Source organism: Sinocyclocheilus anshuiensis, unplaced genomic scaffold (genome assembly GCF_001515605.1).
Source record: "Sinocyclocheilus anshuiensis isolate Anshui unplaced genomic scaffold, SAMN03320099.WGS_v1.1 scaffold2408, whole genome shotgun sequence".
Taxonomy (NCBI): Eukaryota; Metazoa; Chordata; class Actinopteri; order Cypriniformes; family Cyprinidae; genus Sinocyclocheilus; species Sinocyclocheilus anshuiensis.
The window spans coordinates 45567-64987 of NW_015542492.1; the positions used below are offsets into that span (position 1 = coordinate 45567).

At 37.7% G+C, this 19421-nt stretch overlaps 1 protein-coding gene and 1 pseudogene across 1 annotated transcript; both read left to right on the plus strand.

The window, feature by feature from the left end:
• Positions 1 to 1881: 1881 nt before the first annotated feature.
• On the plus strand, positions 1882 to 14032 carry LOC107694089 (transient receptor potential cation channel subfamily M member 5-like). The gene is made up of 26 exons (XM_016493682.1): positions 1882 to 1958; positions 3400 to 3467; positions 3545 to 3695; positions 3796 to 3976; positions 4059 to 4225; positions 5051 to 5228; positions 5309 to 5373; positions 5488 to 5673; positions 5787 to 5883; positions 6022 to 6140; positions 6248 to 6586; positions 6664 to 6807; positions 7620 to 7743; positions 8223 to 8368; positions 8451 to 8563; positions 8653 to 8751; positions 8840 to 9089; positions 10626 to 10744; positions 10825 to 10957; positions 11042 to 11216; positions 12127 to 12295; positions 12461 to 12639; positions 13018 to 13150; positions 13293 to 13365; positions 13454 to 13544; positions 13706 to 14032. The coding sequence occupies exons 1-26, from the start codon at positions 1932 to 1934 to the stop codon at positions 13816 to 13818; spliced, it is 3639 nt and encodes a 1212-aa protein (XP_016349168.1). The 5' UTR covers positions 1882 to 1931; the 3' UTR covers positions 13819 to 14032.
• Positions 14033 to 14974: 942 nt separating this feature from the next.
• On the plus strand, positions 14975 to 19258 carry LOC107694086 (proline-rich protein 5-like; annotated as a pseudogene).
• Positions 19259 to 19421: the final 163 nt, after the last annotated feature.

Genomic DNA, 19421 nt, shown 5'->3' on the forward strand with positions numbered 1-19421 from the left:
CACAGGTGGACTGCTGCATGAAGTGCAAACATCTGTAACGGGGGGCGGGGGAAAAAGAGACAAAACTAGCGTTTGTTCCACAGCTAAACAACAGCTTTACATAGAGTACGGGCATTTAAATGAAGGTGAATTCATTACTTTACTACAATTAGTAATACGCAAATAAAAATAATAATTAATTATTAAAATCGTAATAATATTGACCTGACATAGAAATTTAGATGCACACAAAGCTGAACGTACCATCTTATTGTTTTACGCGGCGTTACTTCAATGCTGGTGGATGTGCCCGCTTGAAGCGAGCTCCGGTCATCCTGCTTGGACTCCAGGGTCCTTTTTCTTTTCGGGAAGAAGTCTGGTGGAAATCAATATTATAAGCCGTTAGACATGGTTGCTTGCATTTCACATTTAATATTGAGCCATTAAAACAGTTTCCACTGTTTTCATCTAGTTTCAAGGCATTTAGCCTACCTGTAATTTGGGGCGTGCTGTTTCTGGGGATCTCTGGGAAGAGTGACCGTTTTCGTCTGTTTCTGAGGACTGAAGAACGAGCTGGTCTTGAGTTGAGTGCACCAGAGAGGTTCTCCTGGTTAAGCAGTTCTTTAAACTGTTGTTTTCGCTTGCAAATCACTGTTCACAGGCTTGCAGTGCTTTTGACCGTCTTTTGGCGAAAAAAACGTGCCAAAAGTGTAAGCGTGGAAAAATGGAAGTCAGAAGCATGCAGATCATATTTATTTTGCGTTAGCATGAAGCTGCAGTTTCACAATACATGAATTACACTTACGAATAACAGTAAAATGCTGCAAATAATTTTTTCTTGCGTTTGAAACGCGATTTACACCTTTACAAAGCTTCTCTTGCGCATGCAAATTTAATTTATGCTTACAGTCTTATGTACACTTCCACAAATATTACCCTGCGTATGCAAATCTTTTTGACGTCATTCTACCTTCATAATGCCTTCCTACTACCGTATACTGCCTCACGAGGCAGCATTTTAAATGTTTCAGACAGAGCCTGTCGTAGATTTGCACGCATTTTAAGGACGCCCTCGACAGCCTCTCCGCCTTCGTGCTGTATCTCAGTAGTAGTTGCTGACACCTAGTGGCTAACTCCCGTAACTGCAGGCTAACGACAGATACACTCGTCCTCCAGCTGATGACATACTTATTTTTCATTCCAAGACAAGTCTCTCTCTCTCTCTCTCTCTCTCTCTCTCTCTCACACACACACGCACACACACACACACACACACACACAGTCCATGCACTGATCAATTTTGAGATTTTGGCCAAATTTTCTTCCAGCATGTCTACTTTCAGACTAGTAGAAACAAAAACATTACATTAATAGACACTTAAGTGTTTATTCCATTACATTTGATCTATCTGTAGATTTCAATTACTTTTTAATGGAATTAAAAAAAAATAGATTATTTAGTTACGTTTTTAACCTATATTCACCTTTAATTCTAGTTACAACAATCTTTTGAAGTGTAGGTTTTCCAAGTCTAAGAATTTTTTTTAAATTTAAGAAGCTTTCATGTGTTAAGTTTTTTTTATTATTATTATTTATTTTTTATACAAATGAGCAACATTTAGTGAAAGACCTCCAGGTATTTTAAGCAATTAATCTTCAAAGTTTCAACCATTTCAAATGTCTAAAGGCAATTAAATTAAAAATAATAGTAATCATGTAAATTAAATTAATCACCTATTCTGAAGCTATTTTCCTGTTGCTGTATTACACTAAGGAATGCTTATGGTGGAGATCAGGAGAAAGGGAGGTAAGTGGTTGAGCGTAGGTAGCAGTGGTTGGTTAGGGAGTGGTTTTGTCATCATAAACCTCCTGATCCACTTCCTGGTGACACTCTAGAGCTGCCCAAGCTCGTAGTGGCCTAGAGGATCCAAGAGCAAAGCCATCATCTAGATATGCTAGGGCATCAGGATACTCCTCTGGTAAGTGAACTCTTTCAGCAAAAAATATGGCATCAGATTCCAGATCATTTGTTGAGTTGTTTATAATAGCTGAAAAACTTTCTGAAAAAAAAAAAAAACAACCACGTGAATATAGGACATATTTTCATTTTGCATTTTGTGAATAATAGACTGCTATGATTTAGTAGACATCTGTGAAGTTTAGCATTTCAGATTATTATTCACTACAGCCTTCGATATTTCTGAAATTGCAAGTTTCAGTACAAACCTCTAGGTTTATTTTGTTTTTCAGTGATTGACTTTTGTTCAAGTTCACATTTGGACACTGAAGAAAATATTTAAACTACATTAAATAATGATAGTAAACCCAATTCATTGATAAAGTGTCAATGATAAAGATCTGTTTCCTGCTGGATCCTATGTCATGTCTATGTGTGACCTTTAATGCAAATGATTGTATTTGTGTGCTGCAGTGTCTATGGCGTTTTCTTCCCTCATACACCCTATCTCATCCCCTAGTCAAATCATGGGCAGCTCCTGCACCTCTCCACACACCCACTCACATCAGTCATGTTTGCATAAATGTCATTGGAACTTTTCAATTATCACATCCTCCCTCCAAGAATTGATTATTATTTAAGTCACATTTTACATCATGTTTTTTTATTTATAGTTGAAACCGCAGCTTTACAGCTCTCAATCAAACCATAGCGTGTCTCATTGAAAACAATGAAATTAATGGCAACTATTAGGAAACTGGAAGTTTCAAAAGGTTTAAAATGGCAATCAGGCAAGGTGACAGATATACCTGAACCTGACAGCATTTGGATAAAAACTAATTGATCGAAAAGAGATTAATCAAGTTCATTCAGACTGATTACATCAATTACATGCTGTCAACTGCCTGGAATGTTTTTATAGCATTACGCTTCTGTTTCGGACTGCTTTTACTATGGCTCTTTTTGTCCGCGCCTCTTCAACCACACGAGGGAACTAACTTCCTAATCACTTGTTGACCAGGATGCAAATTAGCAATAGTTGACAATTACATAGACAACTTCTGTGGATGATTAATTTTGGCTGCTATCAGCGTTTAAAATGACATACATAAGTTTACATGGGTTGTTTATTATTTAAATAAATAATTATTTTCTTTTTTGTCTTTAACTTGCTCTTTCTTTCTTTGTGCTTGCCTTTTTCTTTTTTCTTTTTTTTTGCTTTCTGACTCTAACTTTACCTCAGGTTAGTAAAAAGCACATCAGTTTTTCAGTTCATGTGTGGCTCAGCCTTCACCAGAAGGGAGGGCAAGTTTGCATGTGTGTAAAGAATGAAAATGAAAATTGCTTCTGCTTTACATAAAGATTTCCAACTACCTGAAGTGCCTCACTGAACAAATAAGCAGACAAATCTGTGGCTGCACCTGACTAGACTGTGATGCAATGCATTTTAATTCTGTCTGTAGGGGGTGTCACGGCAGGGCAGGAGGTGTCTGCAATGTGGGGAACTGTTGAATGAGTCCCAAGAACATGGGTGAGACTAGTTGCATCACTTATTGCCAATACTTAACACAGTCCAAAATGCTTGACCTTTTGTGTCACTATTTGCAGGTCTCTACCGGGATGTCGGTGTTACATCCCACTCACCGAGTCTGTTGTTCATATGGGCGAGAAGGGCAATAAGAGATTTGATAAACCCCAATGGATGGATGGACGTTTGGGAGATATTGATTTTTCTGGCGTCAGTCGGACCAGGGGCAAGGTATATAAGGACAGATATTTACAAAATCTTTTTATTATAACTCAAAATCACCACTAATGAGCTTGTGCATATTATTCACAAACTTTCTTTGTCAGTCCAGTTTGTTAGGGTAACCAGCTCTACAGATCCAGTTGAAATCTACCAGATGTTGACTAAGCAGTGGGGTCTGGCCCCTCCTCATCTGGTGGTGGCACTAATGGGAGGTGATGAAGTGTCTCAGTTGAAGCCCTGGCTGAGGGACACTCTTAGAAAAGGCCTTGTGAAGGCAGCACAGAGCACAGGTGGATAATTTACTGTTCATCAAAAACAAAAATCACAATCTCCTTTTGACTGTTACAGAACTTTGACCCTTAACCTACACAGGGGCATGGATCCTCACCAGTGGTTTACGTTTTGGCATCACCAAGAACCTGGGTCAAGCCGTAAGGGACCACTCTCTAGCGAGCACTTCCACTAAGGTGCGAGTGGTGGCCATTGGAATTGCTCCCTGGAACATGATTCAGAACAGAGATCTGCTACTGTCTGCAAAGGTGAAGACTGCCTTCTGACGTTTATAGACAAGTCTTCTCAAAAGATACAATGTTTTCATTTATCACATCATTATATAATTTAGTTGCATGGAAGAAGCATGTGGACATTTCGTTATGCAATAGAGCGCTGCAGAAATGAGTCCTAAAACCCAGAAACAAGTTAGCATTTTTGCACTTAGTTTCCATCGTCCCAAATTCAATGTTATTTATTTATTTGTTTGTTTATTTATTTTTAGTTTTGTGGTTAACATTAGCTTAAGATATTTTCACAATTTATTCTGTGACATAAAATACATCAGTAATACCTCACTTGTGATTTTTTAAAGCTTTAACATGTCTTGAAAAAGGTGGTCTTATGGGACTATGTAATGTAATCTCGGCAAACAGGAAAACTCATTTACACTGATAGCCTCATTGTTTATACTTGCACTCTTATAAACTGTTTTAACTTAAACTTTCAAACTTCTAGATTTTAAATAAAGATTGAAAGAGTTGTCGGAAGCTTAGTGGCAGTGATATTAAAGTCATGCAACAGTTGTGTAATTCGTTTAAAGCCTAACTTTAGATTTTTACTTCAGGAGATTGTATTTAGGCTTCAAAATTTTTGTTGGTCACAGAGTTTATTTTCTGTATTAATCCAAAAGCCAATGGAAAAATCCTATTGGCTTTTATGTCTAGGAAATCAGGGTGATGCTAACTTCTGAGTTGGCCTACAAAATTGTCATCCCTGCAGCACTCCAAAACTTCATTAATAATATTTATGTGTATATAACTTTTTTTAATCAAATGAACATTGTTTATTTTTTTATAATTTGTAATTGTTAGCCTGATCATCCAGCAACATACCCATCTGAAGATCTTCCCCATGGTGCAGTGTACTCTTTAGACTGCAATCATTCTCATTTCATCCTGGTGGACGAGGACCCCCAGAGACCTGGATCCACTGGTGAGATGAGAGTCAAGATGCTCAAACACATCTCTCTGCAGCGTACAGGATATGGAGGTGAGTTAAGACAGATCTTTTTTTAGCAAAGTTTTATCTTCTCATGAAAATATTTTTAATGGAATTCATTGTTTTAACAGGCACAGGCAGTATAGAAATCCCCGTCTTATGTCTTCTGGTTCATGGAGAGCCAAGGATATTACAGGTCACTCTTAACATTTAATTATTAAAATATATCCACTGAATTTTTTAAAGTGTTTTATTGTAACATGTTATTCTCACCAGGTTGGTAATAGCCACTTTCAATGCCTTCTTACAGAGAATGTACAAGAATATTCAGAATTCAATACCCTGGCTGATTTTAGCTGGCTCAGGAGGAGTCGCGGATATTTTAGTGACCCTGATGGACAGAGGATGCTGGGATGCTGATATGGTCCAAGAGCTGTTGATAAACACCTTCACCAATAGCCTACACAGCACTGAAATCACTTCCTGGATCAAACTGGTAATGAGCAGTTTTTGGTTTTGAGATATTTAGGTGGTGTGTTTTTATGTAAGGATGGACACTTCTGTTTTAGGCACAAGTCATTTGTGTAAAGACTCAGATTTGTCCATTAGATCCAGAGAATATTGGACCACGGTCACCTGCTGACAGTTCACGACCCAGAGCAGGACTCAGAACTGGACACAGTAGTTCTCAAAGCGCTGGTTAAGGGTGCGTAACCGTGATTTTATACTAACTCCAGAAAACACATGAGGGAATCGTATATTTCTCTATTTGAATGCTTGTAATACTGATATATTTCTGTTTAATGATGGCAGTGAGTTCATAAATGTTCTTGTCTGGGCTCAGCTTGTAAGAGTCAAAGTCAGGAAGCACAGGACTTCCTGGATGAGCTGAAACTGGCTGTGGCCTGGAATAGGGTGGACATTGCTAAAAGTGAGATCTTCAGTGGAGATGTGGCATGGAGTGTGAGAATTAAACTTTTAAATCAAAATTGTTTTGTTCGTTTATGTCATTTATCAGTAGACCTACTTGTTTTGATTCTCATACACAATATTTCTTCATACTCTTTTAGGCTCAGGACCTGGAGGAGGTGATGATGGAGGCATTGATAAATGACAAGCCTGACTTTGTGCGTTTGTTTGTGGATAACGGCGTGAACATAAATGAATTCCTAACTTATGGCCGCCTTCAGGAACTCTACTGCTCTGTGTCTGAGAAAAACCTCCTTCACACCCTGCTCCTGAAAAAGCATCAGGAGAAACAGGTTCATTTGGCTAGCAAACGGATGTCAGGACACCCTCACACTGAACCGGGTGACCGCAGGGCTCGTTTCACCTTTCATGAGGTCTCCAAAGTCCTCAAAGACTTTCTTGATGATACCTGTAGGGGTTTCTACCAAAAACTTCCAGCGGTGAGTGGGCCTTTAACATGCACTTAGACGTAATCCGCCATGCTACAGTCCTACTATATTATGTGTATCTGCTGCAGGAGAGGATGGGGAAAGGCCGGCTTTTCCACAGCCAGAAAAACCTCCCAGACATGGACCGTCGTTGTGATCACCCTTGGAGAGACCTCTTCCTTTGGGCTATCCTGCAAAATAGGCAGGAAATGGCAAACTACTTCTGGGCCATGGTGAGTCAATAAACCAATATGAGCGATGAGCTCATTTTCATAAACTAATTCCATTTATATGTTCACAATTTGTTCTTTAGACCTTATCAGAAGCTAGTACCTAAGTCCCATTGACTACCAATCATTTACAGCTGTGTATCACAATGACCTCGGGAGGGTTCACTGATCAAACTTTATAAGGGTGGTTGAACAAAGAGCAATTTGCATGAACAGTGCTGAGAAGCTGAGAATCAACGCTGAATGAATTTACTGCTTATGTTTTTGCATTCTTGTGGTTCACAATTCTTGCTTATTTCTACTTTATGCACAGTACTAATTTAGGCTGATCATATGTCCTGGTCAGGATTTCTAATTTGCCTAAAATGTCCTAGATTTGGCTTTGTTTTCCAACAGAGAGCTGCAGCAAAACGTCCCAAGATTGTCAAGTTATGTTTACCTCAGACCTTATTTAAAATTTTTGAGGTAATCCATGGCGAATTGGCCTTCTGGGTTTTGACATGACTTTATTGTTTTTATACTTATTGACAGTAATGACTGAAACGTTGTCTGACCAACAGCATGCAGGCATTCAACCAATCATGAAGTGCGAGGAAGTTTTACAGAGAACGGTCAAAGCAATGCAAATACGCGTACATATATTGTATGAGGACTATAGAGAGCACGTCAATAGGAAAACAAAGCCAACACCAAGACAATTGGCAATTTAGAAATCCTGACCAGGATATGTCTGGGAAAGAAAGGACGTATGGTCACCCTAACTTGTTCAATGCATTATTGTACATTCATCTTTAATAACTATTTGTGTGTTTTAGGGTCCGGAGGCTGTGGCAGCTGCTCTGGTAGGCTGTAAGATCATGAAGGAGATGGCGCATCTGGCTACTGAAGCAGCGACTGCTCGCAGTATGAAGAATGCCAAATATGAGCAATTTGCTATGGGTGAGAATCACACCATTACCAAGCAACAGACTCATTGCTCAGCAGAGTGGAGAACCCAGTGATTCAAACATTTAATCTTTGTTGGGTTCATTTTTTGTCTTGAAGAGGGAACTAGATAATCCAATTTTAAGGTACAAGGAAGCTTTTTAAAATGACAATAAAAGATTGTGACAGTTGTGATATACTGACATGGATTGCATTGTTATATAGTACTGGGCTTTTCACACTTAAAATTGTGAACTCAGAGTCATTTTTAATTATGCATTACAATAATCCTTTTACAGTCACAGTTTCCCTTAGCTATTTTTATTGTAAAACACAGTTTATTAAACTAATTAAAAATTAAGAACAGCATTAGGTTGAGTAAATGACACTAAATATTAATTTCTGGGTGAACTGTTTCATTAAGCTGTTTGAAAAACCTGTATAAAGTGTAACTACCAGAACTATCAGTCCTGATGCCTGCACTGTTCTGACAGATCTGTTCAGTGAGTGTTATTCAAACAGTGAAGACAGAGCCTATTCGCTCCTGGTGAGGAAAACATGCTGCTGGAGCAAAGCAACTGTCCTGAATCTCGCCACTTTGGCAGATGCTAAATGCTTTTTTGCTCACGATGGTGTCCAGGTAACAGCATATGTCTAATTCTTACATTATCATGCCACCAACCAACCATATCCCCATGATCAACCTGGATGCTCTTGCACAGGCCCTGCTGACCAAAGTCTGGTGGGGAGCCATGAGGACAGACACTTCCATCGCTAGACTCGTGCTCACCTTCTTCCTCCCTCCCCTCATTTGGACCAACCTCATCAAGTTCAAGTGGGGATATTATTTGATTCATTCCATGTGTGACATTTAAACTGATTTTTTTTTCATTGTGCATCAATATGTGTGTGTATGTGTCACAGTGCAGAGGTAACTGTGAACAAAGGTGAAGGTGAGCCGTTTACCGAGCTAGACAGTTTGGAAACAGAGCAGGCCCTGTTACTCACAGATGAGGACCCAGTGTAAGCCTTAATTTCATACTGAAATAGATAAAAACTACAGAGAAGTTTAAATAAGGCCCCCGGTTGTTTTTTTGGTTTTTTTTCTCAGTGCTGCTGAAGGTGGCAGTGACTCTTGCAATGCGAGTTTCATTTACATGATGCTGCAGAAGTGGAATCGTTTCTGGAGCGCTCCAGTTACTGTGTTCTTGGGGAATGTCATCATGTACTTTGCCTTCCTCATTCTGTTCTGTTACGTGCTCCTTCTGGACTTCCGGCCACCACCACCACATGGCCCGTCTGCAGCTGAAATCATCCTCTACTTCTGGGTCTTTACCCTGGTGTTGGAGGAAATCCGTCAGGTAGGACTGAATCTTTTTATCTATTTAAAACCTGTGTGGTTGTTTTTACATTGTGTTTGTGTGTATGTTCACAGTGTTGTATGATTCTCTGCTGATATGACTTTGAGCAGGGGTATGGTAGATATGTCATTATTTATCCAAAATGATCAGAAACATAGTTAAAAATAAACTCTATCTGCTCATTTCTAATATTAGGATTATTTCGAATACGTAGAGCAGTGTTGCTATTGTTAACATAAAACAAAAACAAAACAAAAAATCATTAATTGAAATAAAGCAGAAATAATATACAATATAAATGTTAGATGAAAAATGTAAATTAAAGTTAGAAATGTTGCCTTGGCAACTAACTGAAATTTAAAAAAAGTTTATAATTAAAAAAAAAAAGTTTAAAATTTAATAAAAAGTAAAGCTACATAGAAATATAATAAAAATGACAAAAAATATAGCAAAATTAAAACGAAAACTGAAAAGATTAAAATCATACCTAATTTAAAAATTAATTAATGCTATTATAATATATAAATAATACTAAAATAGCACCGATGTAGAGTGGCCGGTGCTACACACAGCCAGAACAGCACAATGTTTAGTAGATTTTCACACACACTGGGTCACACACAGGATTGCACAATATTAAAATTTGATTTAAAAATACCTTCTGAATTCCTTCTGAATTCTAATTTGATTTGTATTGAAGTAGCAAATAAGGTGCATAACTGCAATTTGAATTTAAAATGAAATTAAAAGTTCACATAAATAAATTTTAATATTAATACATTTAATTTCCTGGTAAGAGTTAATCATAAATATGTTATGTTATGTACAGACAATATACTTTGATTATAATCTACACTTGAAGTCTTCATACAGAAATTTTTATTAAAATTATATATAAAGTGCCTTTCAGAAGTCTAATAGTCTGAGTTTGCAACTTTAAACACAACAGAAATGTACATCGCAAAAAATACAGTACTAAAATGCAATGCAACAGCAAACAGATTCGTAATACAATACAATACAATGCAATATGCCATATATAATATAGTATAATAACGTGCAGGAAAATACAAACAATATACAATACACAATACAATACTAGTCCTTACACATGCAGGGTGGAGTTCATCCAAAATAACAGGTACAAATGCAGTTTAGCAGTGAAGTGGCCAGTGTGCCCAAGCAGCTGAACAAACAGTGCCAACAAAAATGGGAGAAGGGTTAAGAAACATATCCAGTTCAGGGAAGTTGTTTATAAGAGTGACATCACAGGGGAAGATGCTGTATTAGTTCTTGTTTTGATAGGTCTGAAATGATTCTCTGAGGGTAGAGATTCAAATATGAGGTGATGACCAGGGTTTAAACACTCATTAATGATCTCGCCTACCCATTTCCTGGACTCTGACTCGTTAGATAGGGTAGGGTAGGGTAGATGGCAGCCAATGATTCTTTCTGCTGGGTGCCTAATGTGCAGAGGTGTGGCTTCATGTGTGTATTCAGTGTATGCAATAATTTTTAACACTCTCTGATCCACAGAGTTTCTTCACGGATGAGGACATGAGTATTTTCAAGAAGATGAAGCTATATGTGGAGGATAACTGGAACAAATGTGACATGGTGGCCATCTCTCTCTTCGTGGTGGGATTGTCATGCAGGTATTATGATCACATAGTGCTGTTGTATGAGCCACGTTAAAGGAGCAGTGCACTTAATCTGAATCCTTTGTTTTCTCAAGGATGGCCTCAAGTACGTATGAGGCTGGCCGCACTGTTCTTGCTTTGGATTTCATGGTTTTCACCTTAAGACTCATTCACATTTTTGCCATTCATAAGCAACTTGGGCCCAAAATCATCATTGTGGAGAGAATGGTGAAACTTGACAATCTCATTTAAAATTAAAATTCTTAGAAGAAACATCCATTTAACCACTTTTTTTTTTTTATTGTTTCACAGATCAAAGACGTGTTCTTCTTCTTGTTCTTCCTGAGCGTGTGGCTGATAGCGTATGGAGTGACGACACAGGCTCTTCTGCACCCCAATGATCCACGCATCGATTGGGTCTTCCGCAGGGCACTGTACCGCCCATACCTCCATATATTTGGACAGATTCCTCTGGAGGAAATAGATGGTACACTGTCAATATTCTTGCTTTGAGCACATTGTAGCTCACTGTTTTTGCACTGTTTGATTTGTTTTTTTGAAGCATTGTTAGTATTATTTATATATAATAGTATAATTGTAATGACGGAGGCGTGACAACAGAGTTGAGGATCCATCTGCAGCTTTTATTTAGAGCGTAGTCGGACAGGCAGGGTCAAAACACCAGCAAAAACAGTACATCCAAGGTAATCCAAAAGAGTAATCCATGTAAACAGTCCAAGAACAAAACACAAAGGCAGGGCAAGGCAAGACAAGGCAGAAACTAGAAAACATAACAGGCTAACAATCAACAGCAATCTGTTTGAGTGTGTGTGCATCTTTTATAGTGTGTGACTGATGAGATAACAAGACACATGTGAATGCACTCAGAGATAATGAGTCCAGGCAAAGGATTATGGGGAATGTAGTAGTCAGGGAGTGTCAACAGTCTGGGGTGAATGGCAAAGGTACAGGATGGAGTGCCCTCTAGTGGAGCTTATGGGCACTCCAGCTAGAGATCTTGACAATAATATTGTGAATTAGCTTTTTCATTTTCATTTTAAGTTTTAATTTCATTTTAATTTTAGTTTGTTTTAGTTTAGTTCAATTATTTCAGTTGAATTTGAGTATAAGTTGCTTTTTTAACTTTTTAAGATTTCTATTTAGCTTTTTTTTTTTTTTTTCAGTTTTAGTAATTTCAGCACTTCAACCTCTATGTATTTTATTTCAATTAGTTGCCAAGGCAATGTTTAGTAGTTAATCAATGCTTAATTTTATACTCAATAGGTCTAGTCAGATCATTTCTGACAATATCTGTTCGTGTTTACTTATTAGACTTAAACACTAGGTGGAGCTATTGCAGTTTATTCTTGACTGTATTTGTACATGCATCTTCACAGCAGCAAAAATGTCAGATGATAACTGCACTACCGATGTGCAGGAGATCGTCTTAGGCACTCTGCCACCCTGCCCTAACGTCTACGCCAACTGGCTGGTCATTCTGCTGCTCGTCATCTATTTGCTGGTCACAAATGTGCTGCTGCTCAACCTTCTTATTGCCATGTTCAGGTCAGAGTCTGGCTAATATTTTGAAAGTCTATATAATGGAAATTCTTCTTTGCAGAAAAGTAAAGTACAGTTTCAAATGTATTCCCCAGTAAAGATTCATGTTTAGGTTTTGTGTGTGTATTTATTTATTTATTTACTAAAAATGCCATGAAACTCTCTCCACAGCTACACCTTCCAGGTGGTGCAGGAGAATGCAGACATCTTCTGGAAGTTTCAGCGCTATAACCTGATTGTTGAGTACCACAGCCGTCCGGCATTAGCTCCACCCTTCATCATCATCAGCCACATCTCTCAAGCTCTCCTCAGCCTCGTCAAAACTACAGAAACCAATCAGGATCTGCTGGGTAAGTAAATCTTCACACCGTCTGTGTGTGCTTCCTGGATGGAATCCCAGGTGAAAAAGAAATATATTTAAATTGTGCTTTTTCAGACATACTTACTATATTTAAATTATACTATACTAAGTGCATATTAAATGTATTATTTTGAAACAACTTTAAGTATATATATTTTTAATACATTTAATACTACGTCTTTTTCACCTGGGTTATTGTGATAATTCATAATGAATATTCATTTTGTAACTTTCTTTTCGAGGCAAGTTACAAAAAGTATTGAAAAATGACCAATAACACATGATAGAACATGTCAGAAAAAAAGCAAAGAAAATATTTAAAGAACCTGTAGTTAAATGTTTGTTCCTCTTTCCTTGTCGGGGTTAGAGAGGGAACTACCAGCTGGACTGGACCAGAAGCTGATGACATGGGAGACGGTGCAGAAGGAGAACTACCTGGCTAAACAGGAGCATGAGCACAGGGAGAGCAGTGCAGAAAGACTCAGATACACTTCCTCTAAGTGAGTTACACTCAGATGTAATATTAACCCATTGTCATATTGAGATTTGGGCTTCAGACGGGGGTGTTAACAGCAAATCTATGTGGAATGAGTGTATGTATAACCATTTTAATCTACCTTTTTTGCATGTAACACTTCATAGGGTCCAGAGTTTGCTGAGGATGGTTGGGGGTTTTAAGGAGCAAGAAAAGCGCATGGCAACAGTGGAGACTGAGGTGAGGTGAAGGAGTAGCTCCTGACTGAATGTGTTGAGATGTGTCATTTAAGTTCATGGCTTTACTAAAAGTTAAACTTCATCTGTAGGTGAGGTATTGTGGAGAGGTGTTGTCTTGGATTGCGGAGTGTTTCCACAAAAGTACTCTGAAGTGTGACAGAGACGCGCCTAAAGCCCCACGTGAGGCTTCCTTTACTATTGTGTTGCTCTTCCTCGAATTGTCTCTTATTCTTACTTCCTTATCTCTGATACGTTATTTGTTCTCTCTCTATCTCAGTGTCTTCTTTCCATTGCCGCAGTTTTTGTCCTCTCAAAGTAACACTATGCTACTTGTTTTGCAGGATCCATTGCCATCAGCTCCAGAAATCCACAACCACAGGAAGCCAAGCAACAGCAGCCATCGGGACATTCAGGATATGGTGTCGACAAGAAACTGCCCTACATTGATCAGTGATCTGGCCATGTTGTTATGCATTTGTTTAATTTAACTAGAAATAGAATAATAATAGTTTAGTATAGGTTATTGTAACTGAGACTCCAGGCCGCAAAACGAGAGACACACTATGCAGATATTTTGATTTTGAGTTACTTCTTTGTGAATGAAATTTTCTAATGTTTTGTGTCTCCTTTGCAGCTAAATAGCACTATATAATGATTATCATTAAATAAATTTTCTATACAATAAAGTATATATTTTGTCATTTTATAATTTGTTAATGCACTTCAAATAACTGAAATTGCGTTGTTATTATTATTATTATTATTATTATTATTATTATTATTATTATCGTTAGAAGAATATTAGATTTTCCTTTTTTCTTCCATCAAGACCTGGCCAAATTGTCAGTAAAATTAACATTGTCAGTTGAATTACCATTGTGAGGTATTGTTTGAATGCTACAAAGTCCTTTATTTTCTCATTTCAGTAGGCTATTACAATTAATAAATATATTATTTACACTACCATTCAAAAGTTTGTGATCGGTAAGATTGTTTTGGAAAGTCTCTTATGCTCACCAAGGCTGCATTTATTTAATGGAAAAAATATATAGTAAAAAAAGCAATATTGCAAAATATTTTCAATTTAAAATAACTTCTGTTTTAATATATTTTAAAATGTAATTTACTCCAAAGCTGAATTTTCAGCAGCCATTACTCCGGTTTTCACTGTTACACAATTCTTCAGAAACATTTCTTATTATTATCATCACAATTAAAAACAGTTGTACTGTTTTGTTTTTATTTTTTTGTGGAAAGCATGATACTTTTTTTCAGGATTCTTTGATGAATAAAAAGTTCAGAAGAAAAGCACTGATTTAAAATAGTTTTTGTTACAATGTAAAAGTCCATTTTGATGAATGCATCCTTGCTGAGTAAACATTTTTATATATTTTAAAAATAAATACTGACCCCAAACACCTGAACAGTAGTGTATACATATTCCTATTATCTTTCACAGTGCACACTTAACAGTTTCACACAGGAACACACTGATTATTCATTATCAAGAATGACCAATACCGTTCCCATAGGTAATGAATCAGTAACCAGTTGACTAGGCAAATTTACCCAATGTGCACAAGGGACGTTAAAATCAGCCTTGAGGGGAAATGAGGATTTTGCTAAATCCAGAACTAAATGAGGACACATTCACTCTGTATGAACCCACATTTTTTCCTTAAAACAGAAGACCTGCTCTAGATTAGGTAATGAAGATGAAAAGCATCATGGTCACTTCTGCACTGTGATGAACAGACTTGGTATGTATTACATTTCCTTTGTTCCTTTATTACGACTTAGTGCTTATGGAACAAAGTTTTCTGTTCCAAATGTTTGTGATGAATTTATTTATGTGTGCTGCAAAATCAATAATACCATACATGATTTCTTACTCATCTTTGTAATATTTATATTATGTGATGCAACAATGAATGAGAATGAAGAATAAAAAGTTCAGTAGAAAACTGTTCAAGCTTATTCATGAGACTTTGTGTAATATCTGTATGTGTGTTTGTTTGGGATTGCATGTTGAGAATAATAATTTATTATTTCTTTATTATTTATAAAAAATATAATTAATACTTATATATATATGCCTATATAGACTATGATCAGGACATGACCCAGATCGGAGGTACCAATGAACTTTACATCCTTTGCACATGCACAGTCCACTGTGCCACAACTCTTGCCTTCTTTTGAGCGTTTGTATTGTAGTTTTCTGAAAGGAATTTGCTGTATCACTCTGACAGGTAGTGGGTGTGCCAGATCCTCAAATGAACAAGATACGAAATGTCGAGTTGATTTGAGGTTAATGAGCGAACAGATGTAAAAAGTACAGGACAGATAGTTATCAGGAAGTTGGTGTACCACAGGAAGTAGATAATGTGTCAGATCCACCTGTCTACTTTCACACAGCTCTAAAAACCTGGAAATGACCTGGTTGCTGTGAACTGACATAGCAGTCGGCTATGTTGTCTGAGCTATTAAAATGAAAGCTCTGTTTCTTCATTTCAGAGCTTAAAGTTGTGCAGGCTTATTTATTAAACCCTTATGCTCTTACAGACCTCCATTCAGCTCCATCCACTGCTGACACCAGCCTGCAGGGTCCCAGCACTGCTCTTACAAATAAATATAGACATTTTTGAAATGTCCACTTTCCTTTGCCCTCTATTAAAAGTTTGTTTGTTTGTCTGTTGCTTTCAACTATGACTTTAATATTCAAAAATATTAATGTTTTAATTTTTAGTATCTACACTGCTGTTATTAATGTGTTCAAGGGAGCGGAACTACTGCCGAATGAGCTGTACTGCTTGAATGAAAATACCAGGTATAAACTAAACTAGCTGTAACATCACATTTTTAATGTGTAATAACTACATTAAGCAGCTATTTGCTTTCATCCATACAGGCGGCTTCTAAGGACAGATATGGGCTTCTTTATCAAAAAATATTTCCAGGTGCATTAACGTGTCAATTCCCAGAGCCATGGTGTTCTTTTTCTGGTAAAACAAATGAAAATAAATGCATTACTGGTAGAAGAAAAACATGCTAATATTGCTTCACGTGATTGTTTGCGGAATCAGATTTTGACCAAAGGTCTATCAATCATTTTGGATGAAATTCAGAAGCATGAATGTGAGACACAAGATGTGGTGGATCTGCTGTTTGTACATGAGTGTCCATCATTAAAACAGGTCTTTAACATGTTCTTTTTTTTATCAGGAGATAGACAGCTGTTTGTTTTAGCCCAGGTGTGGGATAAGTTTTTCACTGAGATTCTGCCCACTTTGCAGGCTATTTTATATCCTCTGCAGGTAAATCTGATTGTAATTCAACCAAGTTCTTGCCTAGTATAATAGGTTCAAACATTTAGGTGAGGTCTGCACTTATGTCAGTGTTGGGTGAAGGGATGACCCGAGGACTCAATTGTGCAGAGTAGATGGGCTTTTTATTAATAAAAAATAAAACAAAAACCAACAAAAAACTACCCCGAGTTGGAAAACAGGTGGGCAGGCCAGGGCACAGCACAGCAAGGTGAGGCAAGGCAGGATCAGGCAAGACAGGAAAAAACACGGGTGCATTAGATAACGAACTGGCAACGGATTGCAAACACAAGGAGAAATAAATAGGGAGCATCAAGGCAGGTAACAAGGGAGGACAGGTGGGGTATGGAGTTAAAAAAATGCTACATATATTCGCAAAATAATTGAATTATTGCAAAAGAAAATAATGTTTTGCAAACAAAAATAAAGAATTGCAAAATATAAATGAAACAGGGCAAAAGCAATGATTTTGCAACACATATTTTCCATGGCCATAGCTACTAATTTATTTGCAATGCTGCTTTTATTTTGCGTTTCAGTCAAGTGTGAGCTTAGCTCGCGATTCCGTTTTTCCCCTTTACGCTTCATGTTTCCGCACATTTCACTTTCTAGCATTGTTTTGACATGGGGGTGGAGTCAGGGGACTCGGGCATGTACAACAGGATTTCCTAGAATGTCATGAGTTTTATAACTTCTATGAGTCTCACTTGTGGACTTTCTGTGCAAGGCCGCCGAGTATGAATGAAACAGACATTACAGGAGAGTGCTTAGCGCTCCATGGGTACGGTAAACACCGTTAATACACATTAAGTTTACAAAACTAAACAAGATATTTTAATGTTATAAAAGTGTGCACATTGAGAGAAATAAACAGCAGATGTTCATGTTAGCAACTTTTTTAACCTGAGCAAACGCTGTTAATACACATAGTTAATGAAACGAAACAATTCAAGTTTTAACACTAGTGATGGGACGATTGATACCGAGGCTCCGATGCTCCGATGCAGTTTTCAAAGCACTATTGTATCACACACTGTGCCGATGCTTGTAAACAGCTCACCCAAAATATTTTTTGCTACTACTCACGTCAATTATTAATTATAATCACACACTTGTATATTTTATATTATTGATCAATATGTGAATCCATTGACCGGAATACGCATGACACGAGTTGGCACAGATTAAAAACTTTTTCAAACCATCCTCTGGGTTAAGGCTAGATGGCATACAGCAAAAACTACTGGGCATGCGCACATCAATATAGTGTAATTTTTCTCACACTGTACAAAAATAATTACTATTTTTGCATTATTGTAAGGGGTAGGTTTAGGGTCGGGGTAGGTGTAGACGTTAATAAAACACAATCTAATAGGTAGAAATTTCAATTTATTGTTAGCTTCCGGTTTTTCCTGTATCCCTTCTAGCCACAACCCATTCTCTGCTTCGCGATGTTTTGTTAGATTTGGTGGAGAAACCAAGTCTGACCACCAGATGTCGCTAATGCGCACTGTGTTAAAACTTCGAGTAATGAACCGTTTTTCGGCACAATTTCATGAAAGCCTCAAACGGTTCAGAAAGCCTCGGTTTCCCATCACTATTTAATACTAGTGAATAAAAGGAAACTATCCACCCGCATGCCTCTGCTCAACAACGGTGCCCTGATCAGTTGTGATCTGCGTCTCAGGCCGATGACGTCACTTCCTGGCGTGTCCAGGTCTGTTGTACATGCTCCAGTCCCCCGACTCCGCCCCCATGTCAAAACAATGCCAGAAAGTGAAACGCACAGAAACATGAAGCGCAAAGGGAAAAAACAGTATTGAGAACTCGCACTGAAACATAAAATAAAAGCAGCGTTGCAAATAAATTAGTAGCTATGGTGGCCATGGAAAATATGTGTTGCAAAATCATTGCTATTGCAATTTTGCAATTCTTAATTTTTGTTTGCAAAGCTTCTTTTTTTTCTCACAATACTTCATTTTTGTTTGCAAAACTTTTTTCTTTTGCAAATATATGTGGCATTGAATGGACTCCATAGTGGGTTAATTAGACTAGAATAGTTGATCTACTTAAAATAGTGAATTTAAATAATGTTTAGGCTTAATATATTTTTTTAAAAGCTCCTGTGGTTAATTTAATTGTGGTATATTTAGATTCTGCATGAAATATATTCTGTTTCTCTCTTTCTTTCTGTATGCAGGGGTAGGAGTTGACTGAGACAGATGGCTCTTCTCGGCTTCAGGGATCTGGTCCTAATGAAACTCTTTCTGGATGACCTGCTGCGCAAGAATCTGTCTCATCCCAGCATCCATCACACAGATGCTACTTGTGCTACAGGTGAATGTTAACTGCAAACCCATGCTGAATTGCCATCTGTATAAACATCTCTATTATTCATGTCTGTTCTTGTGTATGTGTGGGGAATTCAGGAATCCAGAGGCCCCTCAAAGGAATATTACCAATTTAAGCGTCTGGTGGCGCTAGTGGTCAAACCCTACTTATGGAACTGCAGATAGAGGTCTGCATTCCCGCGGCTCTCCCTATAATTTGAACGGGAGCGGGCCATCTAACAATATTCTGTTCCCGACGTCCTTTCAGAACAACATATCTGTCCTTTATTCTTACTGACCACCGGTACAGCCTGCACTCAGTACTGTTATGCACGCGTTGCACGCATGAACCAGAGCTTTCCGAGTCACGCATTTTATTTGCGAGGTCTGTGCGCAGCATG

Excerpts from the sequence above, each read along its gene's own strand:
- LOC107694089 (XM_016493682.1), top strand. The coding sequence starts at position 1,932 with ATGCTAGGGCATCAGGATACTCCTCTG. Across the intron at positions 10,958-11,041 it reads TCATCATTGTGGAGAGAATG|ATCAAAGACGTGTTCTTCTT; the intron begins GTGAAACTTGAC and ends ATTGTTTCACAG. Across the intron at positions 12,640-13,017 it reads AACCAATCAGGATCTGCTGG|AGAGGGAACTACCAGCTGGA; the intron begins GTAAGTAAATCT and ends TGTCGGGGTTAG.